A 12,949-nucleotide genomic window follows, 5' to 3' on the forward strand; every position below is an offset into this window, starting at 1 on the left:
CAAACGCTGGGGACAGGGGGGGGACCAGCGCCGGGGATGGGAATGAGCACCTGGGATGGGGGGGGGGATGCAGGGGGGGAGAGTGATGTGAGGGGCAGGGGGGAGAGTGATGAGGGCTGTAGGGGGGGAGAATGATTAGGGCTGCAGGGGGTGGAGACTGATGACGGCTGCAGGGGGGAGAGTGAGCTAGGCTGCAGGGGGGGAAGTGATGTGGGGTGCAGGGGGGGAAGAGTAATGTGGGGTGGAGGGAGGGGAAGAGTATAGTGGGGTGGAGGGGGGGGAAAGAATAATGTGGGGTGGAGGGGGGGGAGAGTGATGTGGGGTGGAGGGGGGGGGGAAGAGTGATGTGGGGTGGAGGGGGGGGGAAGAGTGCTGGGAAGTGCAGGGGGGAGAGGGTTGTCCGGTGCAGAGGGGGGGCAGTGATGTGTGGTGTCCCGGGGGGGAACGGAACTTAACGGGGGGGGGGGGAACAGACCTGGGAATTGGGGGGGATGGACCTGTGAACGGGGAAGGGGAGCGGAGACAGAATGGGAGCAGGAAAATTAACTCCCGGGCAACGCCGGGTATATCAGCTAGTATACATTATATATACACATACATCTACGCATCATATATACAGTGCACATACACATCTATACACACATTATATATACATCTATATATACACATATACATCTATACACACACATCATATATACGTATATGCATACACATTATATATACATCTATATATGCACATACATTTACGCATCATACACACACACGATCCTTCTCTTCTCCTCTGCTACCGGCCTGAATTGTTTGATTCTGACCCGGGCCGAATTGTTTAATTGTGAATGTCCTGGGGGGCAGTTGCCCACCTGGCCAGCCACGCTCGCCCCTTGGTTAAAATGCCGCTTTTTTTTGCAATCCCACACAGTGGGCCAGTTGAATTTCTTAGGGATCTCTGAATGGGAAAGTGTTTGTCAATTCCCTTATCCCACTTATCAAAGAACCAACAACGTTAAGGGCTGGTGGGGAGAGGGGCTCTGGATGTACAAGCACTTGCTGAAGACACAATGACAATACACAAAAAGGAGTAGCCAAAGGAAATCAAACCCCTCTAATTTAAACATGTCACTAGGATTAGTACACTTTGCTCTTAGGAGGAATCTGCCCTTTTATTCTTGCTCACCTATAGTTGCTCCTTGTGTGTGTGAGACTCCCCCTGAGGGACAAGGCTTTAATATGCTCTACCTGTCCCTAAATAAAATTGCACCACCGCTCCCTCTGTTGCTAAACCTCCGTTTCCACTTGGCATCATTTTTTACATTAGCTGTGAAAACAGTCATGGAACAGCCTATCCGGCCTCCTGACAGCTGCTTCACAATTTGAGATAACGGGTTTGTGGAATCTCATACCAAAATCCTGACTTCTAACGGAAAATCCAGCACAATGTAAAATACGCCAGTGACCAAAGTTTGATGGACCAAAAGTGTTCAGAGTATTACTACTTTTAATTTACAGACCGGAGCACCACTACTTTTTATTTACACAGTTCCAAACTCATTTGAATGAAGAAATTATTTATTTTACTACAGTAAAGATGCCTCCCCCCAAAAAACATTTGTTGATGTTTCTAACATTGCAAACCTCAGGAAAAGAAGGAGGACGTTTGACAGTAGGATAAGAATTGGGGAAGGGGATTTCCAATTGGGAATCGTTTTTTTCAAACTGTTGATGTGGGTCTGTGGGTTTAATCCGGTCCTCTCCTCTCTTTCTTCTAGGGGGGCTTTCTCGGTGGTCAGACGCTGCGTGAAGCTCTGTACGGGACACGAGTATGCCGCAAAAATCATCAACACCAAGAAATTGTCAGCAAGAGGTAAGTAACGACTCACAAGTGAGTGTACAGTGTAGCAGTGCCATGTTCTGTTCAGTTGTATCAATGTAAGAAAAGCTACAGTATGTCTACATTGATCTGCTTGTGTCTGAACGAATTGGGGAGCAGTTAAAGGAGGAGTTATAGGGATAAGCTGTATCAGTGGTAGGCAACATGATATAATTCAAAGGCCGCACATAACCGTTACCCCCTCGACTCTTGCCCCCTCAACTCTTGCCCCATCCCTCTAATAACCCATCCAAATAAATACAGACACCTTAGTTGGATAAAAAATGGCCATAGCCTTTTATTAAATATCCTCATCAACTCCCTGGATCTGGTCATCAAGTAGCTCCAACCAGTCTAACCACTTATGCTCACCGCCGCTACATTAACAGTGAGCAATCATGGTTTGTACCACCTGGAGTCCTTATGTATGAGGACACCCTTAGGCCCGCCGCATGGGGCCCTAACCAAAAGAGCATATCCTTTTGGACCCCTCCCATTCCACCAAATTATCCACCTGGGCAAAACTGACTAGACCACACCCCTCCAGCTGTGTCAAAGGTATTACCACCAACAACCTTTAACCATACCCTTTGTTTCTCTTTCTTTTCATCATATTTAAAAAAAAATATATATATATATTTTTTTTATTATAAAGTATATCATGTTACAGCACAATAACAATAGTCTTAAACATACACCCAAAAGGGAGTTGGCTGGTGGGAACCTTTTGGGGAGGAGGCTAGAGTATGAGAAAGGTAAGTCACGAGCGACAGCCCCTTAAATAACCTCTCCCTCCACCCTACACGTATCACTCCATGGCCCCTCGGGCCAAGGGTCATGTTTCCCTTCCCCTAATAGATCAGGGTTTTCTTATTTATTTTATTTATTTATTAAAATGTTTTACTAGGAATTAATACATTGAGAGTTACCTCTCGTTTTCAAATATGTCCTGGGCACAGAGTTATAACAATACATTGTTACATTAAATTAACAGGGTTATACAGTCAATTCACAGACATTTCATGGACAGATGTAGTTGGAAAATTGGGTAGAGGGGATAAAAGGGCTGGTGAGTTTCAGATTGAACTAGAGCAGGTTTAATATGACCAAACATCAGCAAACAGCAGCAAACGGCTCACACCCTGTAGCTGCCTTTCAGCTGCGCCAAAGGCTGTCTGCCTTCGGGGCGACGCAGATGAACACTGAAGAGGTTCAGATTGAATGCAGCAATGGATTCAAAGTCCTTTGTCTTCCTGGCTCATTAACATTCCAGTGGGTGGAGTTGACGTTCCAGATAGTACAAGCAAAGCAAATGTTAACACTTAGCACGCTGGTTCTGTGCAGAGGGGAGCAGCTCTTGGGGAACCCCATCAGGCATCCGCCTTTGGCTTGACGCAGGTGTACACTGAAGGGGTTCAGATTGAATGCAGCTGTGATATATATGGGCATGATTTATGTTAGTCATCATTAGGTTATATACAGCAAGGATACATCCTGTACTAATAGATTATAGTATACACCATAATGCTTCATGAGGTATTTGGATTTAATTGGCTTGGTTCAGCATACAATATTCATGGTATTACAGCCATAGATATTGATACATAGTGGTTCCTGGTGTTATATACATGGATTGTCCTTGTATAGATAAAATACATAGTTTTCCCTTGTGTCCATTTAATATACATGACATTCTCTTTGATTGAGGCTATAGGGGTTGTGCATTTGAGGAGGGCTAGGATCGGCGTTTTCCGGTCCCGTTTTGTGCGCAAAAATTGCGCACATGTGACTGTGTGCTTGAGTTTTTTAGCACTGGATTAAGAATCGCATCGGAAGGGAACAGTGGATTAAGTGAGAGCAGATCGGGTAAGGAAAAGTAGCTGACTCTATATGCAGTACGGCAATGTCCCCCACAGGTCTTTTGGGGTAAATAGAAGTTGAATAGCCAGTACTTGTTCCGATCCAGCCCTATGGTAGTGCGCATGTGCATGGGCTTAATAGATAAAGCCCTGTTGTTCCTTTAGCTATCTAACTCATGTCACAGTTTAGATGTCCTGTGTGCCCCTCACACACATTTAATGCACCTAGGGCTGAGCATTGTGAGTTCCTCCTCTATTTTAGAATGTTAAGTTACAAGTGTGGTTTTTGGGTTTGCATGCAAGTTTTTTTTTTGTCCAATATGAGCCACCTTAGGAACCTGGGTGGGGAACTTTTGGCGTCAAAAATGCTGATTGACAGCACTATAAATGTTCACATTGTATGTCAGATTATGTGGGGGAGCTTGAGAAAGGACCGTATGGTCCGAAACGTTGCTTCTTTTTTCTGTGATTACCCCCTGATGCCTGTGTTACTTCATTAAATTGTATTTTTTGAATTTGTGAGTGCTCCAGATTCTTTGATATTGGGTATTTATCTATTTTTTGTTGCTGGATGGTGATCCTGCCCGCACTGTGAGCACTGATCAGATAAGTTTTTTCATTTTACTTTTTCCCTTTGAGTGCCCTGAACATTCTTGCTATTGTGTTATATATATATATATTTGGCTGTGCTCAAAGCTGTGACCATGCAGCAAGCTTAAGCCTATAGGGAACCATGTTAAAAATGGTTATTGAGGCAAAAAGTGACACTGTGTGCTCATTTGCATGTCATTTCCCAGAATCCCTTGCTGCAGTGGAAGTGCTGTATGCTGGGTGATAATGGGGAAAGGCGGGGTTGCAGACCTGCCTAAGACATGCAGATGAGCATACAGTTATATTTGCATATTTGCTTTCCTGTGGAGGGTTTTTGTCACTTTTTTTACTCACCATAACTTAACTCAGTATTATGGTTTAGCCTATCCCATAGCCTCTCTTGCATTCCCAGTAAAATCAACCCCACACTGATGAGACCCATCAAGGTCGAAACAGCTGTCTGTGGGTGGTTTTCTGGGTATGCACCTTAACCCTGGCTGTGCTCAAAGCTGTGACCATGCAGCAAGCTTAAGCCTATAGGGAACCATGTTAAAAATGGTTATTGAGGCAAAAAGTGACACTGTGTGCTCATTTGCATGTCATTTCCCAGAATCCCTTGCTGCAGTGGAAGTGCTGTATGCTGGGTGATAATGGGGAAAGGCGGGGTTGCAGACCTGCCTAAGACATGCAGATGAGCATACAGTTATATTTGCATATATATACATATATATATATATATATATATATATATATATATATATATATATATATATATATATATATACATACATACATACATACATACATACATACATACATACATACATACATACATACATACATACATGCCGGCACACTGATGAATACTGTCCCGGTCCTCTCCTTACACTAGTGGTTAGCGCTATCATTAGGCAGTTGAGAGAGGGAAGAGAATGTGCGATCCATATCTTTGCCTACCTCTGCACTGGGAAGAAAGGGGGATCGGGCTGCTGGTGAGGATTTATAGGAGCACATAGAGGAGGAGTTATAGGGAGAGGTTATAGGAGCAGTTACGGGAGGAGTTGTAGGAAGCGGTTAGGGAAGCAGTTAGGGGAGGCTTTATAGTGAGCAATTATAGGATAAGTTAGGGTAGGAGAGTTATAGGGAGAGGTTATATGAACACATAGAGGAGTAGTTATAGAAAGCGGTTATACTGTAGGAGCAGTTAGATGAGAAGTTATAGGATCCAGGGCTGCAGACAGCTTTCCCAGGGCACAGGACTAGAGCTTCCACTGGGCACCCCCAGTGTTGGCGGCCTTGCGAGACCCCTCTTTTATCTCTCATACCACATCTCTCCTCTCCCTGTTATCCTCACCCTCCCCCTTCTCTCACTCTCCTCTCCCTCACACCCACACCTCTCTCTCACTCTCCTCTCCCTCACACCCACACCTCTCTCTCGCTCTCCCTCATGCCCCTACCTATCTCTCTCCCTCACGCCCCCACATCTCTCTCCCTCTACCCACTTCTCTATCACTCCCCCACCTCTCTCTCCCCCAATACACATATCCCCTCCCCAATACACATAACCCCCCTTCCTCAATACACAACTCCCCCATTCACATAACTCCCCACCATTCACATAATAACCACCCTCCCACCATTCACATAATAACCTCCTTCTCACCATTCACATAACTCCCCTCCCACTATTCTCATAATAACCTCCCTCCCACTATTCACATAACACCCCCTCTCCCATTCACATAATAACCCCCTCCCACCACTCACATAATAACCCCCCTCCCACCATTCACATAACCCTCCACCCAACATCCACATAATAACCCTCTTCTCACCATTTACATAATAACCCCCCTCCCCCATTCACATAACACCCCCTCCCACCATTCACATAATAACACCCTGCTCCCCCATTCACATAATAACCCCCCTCCACCATTCACATAATTCCCCTCCCACCATTCACATAACCCCCTCTCCCCATTCACATAATAACCCCCCCTCCCATCCATTCAACACACACACACACACACACACACTCTTCACCTTAGAGGGGGGCTTCCAGTGCCGTGCCAATTAGTTGGGCCCGACTTCCATTGGTTAAAAGAGCCAAGATAGGTCTCCTGGGTTCTCCATCGTCTCAGAGTTTTGCCTCTGTAGAACTGAAGTCCTGCTTATGTTAATCTTTGATCAGCATCTCTCAACTGCATGTACACAGTGCTGTTGCGGTGGTCCACAGTGTCTGCATACCAGCTTAGGCTTTCACTTGTTCCTACTGGAAATAACCTCAGCTATGCGTGTATCTGGCACAAGACAGTCCCAGTAGGCTGCGCATACATGTTTCATAGCTATGCTACTTTATCAGGGTCAGCTGTGAGCCACCGCAAAAGTGGGACGCAGCAGCATCGCATAGACGCGGATTAGAGACATGGACTACAGATAAACATGAGGACTGTAAATCCACAGAGGCCCATACTCTAAGAGGACAGAGGACCTAGGAAACGTCTCGGCCCATTCAGAGCTGTTTTAACCCATGTGTCTGTTAGTCGATTTAAACATGTTTTCTCTGAGGATTCTTGTAATAAATACAGCCCGATGGAGGTTGCGCATTCTTATAACTTTTGTTTTCGATTATTTTGGTGATAGATATATATATATATATATATATATATATATATATATATATATATATATATATATTTTTTTTAAACAGAGAAGCCCAAAGCTACATCCAATATGACAAAAATACACAGTGAAATACCTATATATCTCTTGAAAAAGTATACAAATGGGTAAATCAATTGACTAACCCTCCAGGCGCTCAGAATTAAGCATAGTCCTGCTGGTGAGCAATAATAAAATGAATCTTTCAGACCCCGGCTATAATCAACCACCTGGCAGTGTAATATGTATATAATGTCCTTCCCCCCAACCGGCTCACCATGAGCACTATCAGGCTGGGACACGGGAAACTCACGTATGATTCTTGTGGCTGTTGATGTCAAGCCTGTCCGGTCTTGGCAATGTGATGTATGCTCCTGTTCCTCCTGGATGAAGCTGGGATCCCTCCGTCTCAAGATCTTGTTTCTTCACCGCCAACCCGCTACCCGCCGATGCAGAGGGTGGTCACCTGACCGGCGGCATAGATGGTGCTTCTAGATGACGTCACGGCAGACCCGGCAGCCAGGAACAAACCAGCAATGACTCGGCGTGCAGACGCGCAATGTAACAGCATAGAAAACCTCTCAAAAAGAGAAAAAGCGCCGCACAGCACAAAAAGAGAAGGTGAAGGCTGATGTGAGAAAATAAAAAGAGCTTTATTTGCACAAGGTGCAAGCGAAACCTCTTGTGCAAATAAAGCTCTTTTTATTTTCTCACATCAGCCTTCACCTTCTCTTTTTGTGCTGTGCGGCGCTTTTTCTCTTGAAAAAGGGTCATTTAGTTAAACCCTTTGGCCAAAGCATTTTAAGCCTGGAAGCCACTTCAAGGCATGACCAAATATTGCAGGTCCTAACACTAACTGATTAAAATTCTTATTTACCTCTATAATTAGAGGAAGAATGATTGCATTGGATCTGTCCCAACCAGCTACATGAAAAAGACCTGCTTACTTGGAAAGTGGGGAGGGGCGAGCTTAAAACCTGGGAGGGAGGGGCCACTAACCTCCAAAACAACTGAGATCAGATGGACAAAGTTAATAAACACACAGATACCTAGCAAGCTCCAAGAAACCCCCCAAATGACCACATTATATATATATATATATATATATATATATATATATATATATATATATATATATACATATATATATACACACACACACACACACACACACACACACACACAGTGGTCGACAAATCACCAAAAAATCTACTCGCCGAACAAAAAATTCTACTCGCCACCTAGTACCACACGTGTGCTGCTTGGGCCAATAGGAGCTCGCCACGATGTTAAATCCACTCGCCATGGGCGTGCAAATGTATAGGTTTGTCGAACACTGTATATATATATATATATATATATATATATATATATATATATACAAGTGCCAATTGTTGTGCTACTGGGCGTGGCTAATTGTATACAACAAAAAACAGAGAAGCCCAAAGCTTCTTCGAGCTTGCTGGGTATCTGTGTATGTGTATATATATATATATGCAGCAAGCTTAAGCCTATAGGAAACCATGTTAAAATGGTTTTGAAGCAAAAGGTCATTTCCCAGAATCCCTTGCTGCAGTGGAAGTGCTGTGTGCTGGGTGATAATGGTGAAAGGCGGGGTTGCAGACCTGTCTTAGACATGCAAATGAGCATACAGTAATATTTCCATTTGACACACACACACACATTTTGTTATTTCGGCTGTGTACTAAAATAAATTCAAGTTACAGTTAAATAATGAATATGGGCTTAAAGTGCATCTATCAGCTTTAATTTGAGGGTATTCACATCCAAATTTTGAGGAAGGGTTTAGGAATTACATCTCTTTAATATGTAGCCCCCTCTTTTTCAAGGGACCAAATGTAATTGGACAATTGACTCAAAAGCTGTTTCATGGACAGGTGTGGGCTATTCCTTCGTTATTTCATCATCAATTAAGCAGATAAAAGGTCTGGAGTTGATTCCAGGTGTGGCATTCGCATTTGGAAGCTGTTGCTGTGAACCCATAACTTGCGGTTAAAGGAGCTCTCAATGCAAGTGAAACAGGGCATCCTTAGGCTGCAAAAAAAAAAGAAGAAAATCCATCAGAGAGATAGCAGCAACATTAGGAGTGGCCAAATCAACAGTTTGGTACATTCTGAGAAAAAAAGAACGCACTAGTGAGCTCTGCAACACAAAAAGGCCTGGACGTCCACAGAAGACAACAGTGGTGGATGATCGTAGGATCCTTTCCATGGTAAAGAAAAACCCCTTCACAACATCCAGCCAAGTGAAGAACACTGTCCAGGAGGTAGGCATATGATTATCCAAGTCACACCTTGACAAAGTCCCTATGGGACGAAACGCGTTGGTGCGTTTGTGGCTCTCTTTTTTTCTGTTATGAACAGCTGAGTCATTAAATACTTTCACTTTTAACTTGGAGTTGCCATTCATTTTTGTATGCTGTGCACCTTTGCCTCCCTGCTGTTTCGTCTCTACTCTACGGGATTGCACGCGACCCACGGAACCCTACACATTGGATTTACTCTACCCCCAGGGACAGGTAACGGGCAGTTGCCCTTAATTTGTTACCTTTTGCCCTAATATAGGAGATGTATCATACTCTTGAGGGATTTATGCTTTATAACTAATTATTGTAACAGTCCAAGGGACATCACTAGGTTATTCTGTTCCCTGACTTTCATTTATGGACATTCATACTAGCTGATAAGTGCAGTGAGATTTCTGTGGTTTCAAATACTTTATGGACATTACTACTAGCAGTGCACACACTTATATCTGAGCACCACTGTTTCTTCTAATCTACGTACCATAAAGAGAAGACTTCACGAGAGCAAATACAGAGGGTTCACTACAAGGTGCAAACCATTCATAAGCCTCAAGAATAGAAAGGCCAGATTTGACTTTGCCAAACAATATCTAAAAAATACAGCCCAGTTCTGGAACAGCATTCTTTGGACAGATGAAACGAAGCTCAACCTGTACCAGAATGATGGGAAGAAAAAAGTATGGAGAAGGCTTGGAACGGCTCATGATCCGAAGCATACCACATCATCTGTAAAACACGGTGGAGGCAGTGTGATGGCTTGGGCATGCATGGCGTACAATGGCACTGGGTCACTAGTGTTTATTGATGATGTGACAGAAGACAGAAGCAGCCGGATGAATTCTGAAGTGTATAGGGATATATTGTCTGCTCAGATTCAGCCAAATTCAGCTAAGTTGATTGGACGGCGCTCACTTTACAGATGGACAATGACCCAAAACATACTGTGAAAGCAACCCAGGAGTTTTTTAAGGCAAAGAAGTGGAATATTCTGCAATGGCCAAGTCAATCACCTGATCTCAACCCGATCGAGCATGCATTTCACTTGCTGAAGACAAAACTTAAGGCAAAAAGACCCACGAACAAACAACAACTGAAGACAGCTGCAGTAAATGCCTGGCAAAGCATCACAAAGGAGGAAACCCAGCGTTTGGTGATGTCCAAGCGTTCCAGACTTCAAGCAGTCATTGCCTGCAAAGGATTCTCGACAAAATATTAAAAATGAACATTTTATTTATGATTGTGTTAATTTGTCCAATTACATTTGAGCCCCTGAAATAAGGGGACACTGTATGAAAATGGTTGCAATTACTAAACGTTTCATACGATATTTTTGTTCAACCCCTTGAATTAAAGCCGAAAGTCTGCACTTCTATTGCATCTCGGTTGTTTCATTTAAATTCCATTGTGGTGGCGTAGAAAGCCAAAATTATGAAAATGTTGTCAGTGTCCAATTTTTTCCGGACCTAACTGTATATATATTCACTTTATTATATTTCTTTTCACTTTTATAATTTAATTTTTAGCGCAATTGTTTGGGTGGTCACCACTGAAGTGGGAGAATGGCCATTTTTTGTCTGGACTCCTCCCCCATTGAGGATTCAGTTTTTTCCGCAAAATTTACTAAAAGCTATATTTTAACACAGTGTAACATTATCACATACACTGGCGACACACTTTATTCGAGCTCGGCTAGTCCCACGAATTCGGGTATACCCGGGTGTATTGAGGTTTGTGACTGTTTTCTGCCCGAGTGCATTGAGGTATTTTCCAGGCAGGGATTGAAGCATTTTATTCCCGCTGGCTGCAATACTGCACAGTATATATATATATATATACTGCATTACAATTCATGAATTTATGCCATCTGGTAGACACGCGAAGCATTGCAGCCTATTAAATCCTAATCATTATCATTTAACAGATCAGCCGCCCGTCAGCCAGGCATGAACCCAGGCTGGGAAGGCAAACGCAACGGGGCTTGTCAGAGGTGAGGAGCGGCGCATTCCAGGTATCTGCCAGGTACATACTGGGTATTTGCTCGAATAAAGTGTGTCGGTGCAGTACACCTGTAAAAACATAGTGTTATATTATTGCATACATCTGTATAATAAGTGTTGCATATCCCATACACCTGCATAATAACACAGAGTTAGGCACAGATTATACACTCCGCTTGCTAGCGAGAGTGTGTGCTCCTACCGTGCCGCGCGGCTGCAGCACAAGCGATCTCTGCTCATAGTACTGGTGGCGATGGGGGGGTGGCGGGGGCATGGCGGACGCGTGACGGATGCATCACGAAGCTGTTTCGCCCTCATTGGCTGAACCTGCTCACGTGATGCTGACGTCACAAGGCAGCCGACTAAGACAATTTTTTTGTCTCAAAACGCTGCCGCGTCAACGCGCCTTTTCGCCTGCAGTCACTACTATAGCCAATAACTGAAGTGTGGTTGACGCGCAAGCAGCAACTCCTCCACTATAAGCTGTACCTTATTGTCACAGGAGACCAGGACAATTACACGAGATCACAATCACCAGACAGAACGGAGAAGTTAAATAAAACAAGTTTATTTCGACTGAAGCCAACAGGAGCAACACGATAGAAAGTTTTAGGTTAAAATTCATCAAAACAGGGGTTACCGGGGGGGTATTCTAACGTTGGTAGGATTAACCAGGATGTCTTCCACACTCGGCGGGTCACTGGTACCTCAATACTGGAAGGATGTTATTTGCAGAATAGAATGTTCAAAGTTCCCGCTCGTTTACACGACTGAGCCTCCTTTTTGATGTCTCTGGCAAAAACCTTGGAGATACTCCAAGTAGCTTAATACAAGATAGTCTGTAGAACTGAAATCGTCAGGACTTTACATACTTTCTCTGTCTCCATCTAAATGCATGGAAGACAGGGTGCCGACCAATCAGCACGGATGTGATGAGCCAGCCAATCACAGAGTGAGGACTCGCCAGTGATGGACCAATCCGGGCCATAGGCGGTGGCAGTGCTTCTAAACGATGCAGGCTTAAGGGGAGTGGCAAATTCAAACTCAACAATGGGGATCGTGCCTCCGGGACTAAGACCCAGCAACGGTTACCAGGGTTGGTCCGATACCTCCCACAGAGATAGTCGCCTCAGAGTCTGGGATGAACATTAGCTCTGCTTTTGGAGTCATAGTTCCACAGACATGAGAAAACACCCCTCCCCTACAGTGTCCCAAGCACTGCACCCATCCCAAAACCCAGATTCCTTAGTGTGCTGGCTAAGTGAATTACTAACTCAGCAAACAAAGGAGACATTGAAATACAGCATCTCGCATTACATGGGGAATAAACAAATGTTACAGGGCACATAGGAATATACATGTTAACCATTTTGGTCACAATAAGATGGTAAAATATGCCAGAAACTTGTCATCCATCTTGACTGGTAGGAGCAATGGCTGAACTTAACCTTTTAATGTGCTGGCCACATTGCCACTACACAGCGCAATTTTTTCCCCGTGCGCACCCCTATCTGCGTGACCAAATGACGCCGGGATACCAGGATGACGCGTCGCTGGAAAGGAAGGTAAATGTATTATAGAGGCCTCGCATGGTCCCCCGGCATTTAATTTAAATGCCTGGGGGGAGAGTGTGGGATCGCTATAA

At 44.2% G+C, this 12,949-nt stretch overlaps 1 protein-coding gene across 6 annotated transcripts in view; it reads left to right on the forward strand.

The window, feature by feature from the left end:
- The window catches only part of CAMK2B (calcium/calmodulin dependent protein kinase II beta), a 105,658-nt gene that overhangs the window by 16,394 nt on the left and 76,315 nt on the right, over positions 1-12,949 (forward strand). For all 6 annotated transcript variants that reach the window (XM_075601776.1, XM_075601778.1, XM_075601774.1 and 3 more), the window contains exon 2: positions 1,767-1,861. In XM_075601776.1, the coding sequence (XP_075457891.1) occupies positions 1,767-1,861 (95 nt within the window). The remainder of the gene's footprint in view (positions 1-1,766; positions 1,862-12,949) is intronic.

The sequence above is a fragment of the Ascaphus truei genome, chromosome 5 (assembly GCF_040206685.1).
Source record: "Ascaphus truei isolate aAscTru1 chromosome 5, aAscTru1.hap1, whole genome shotgun sequence".
NCBI classification, from domain to species: domain Eukaryota; kingdom Metazoa; phylum Chordata; class Amphibia; order Anura; family Ascaphidae; genus Ascaphus; species Ascaphus truei.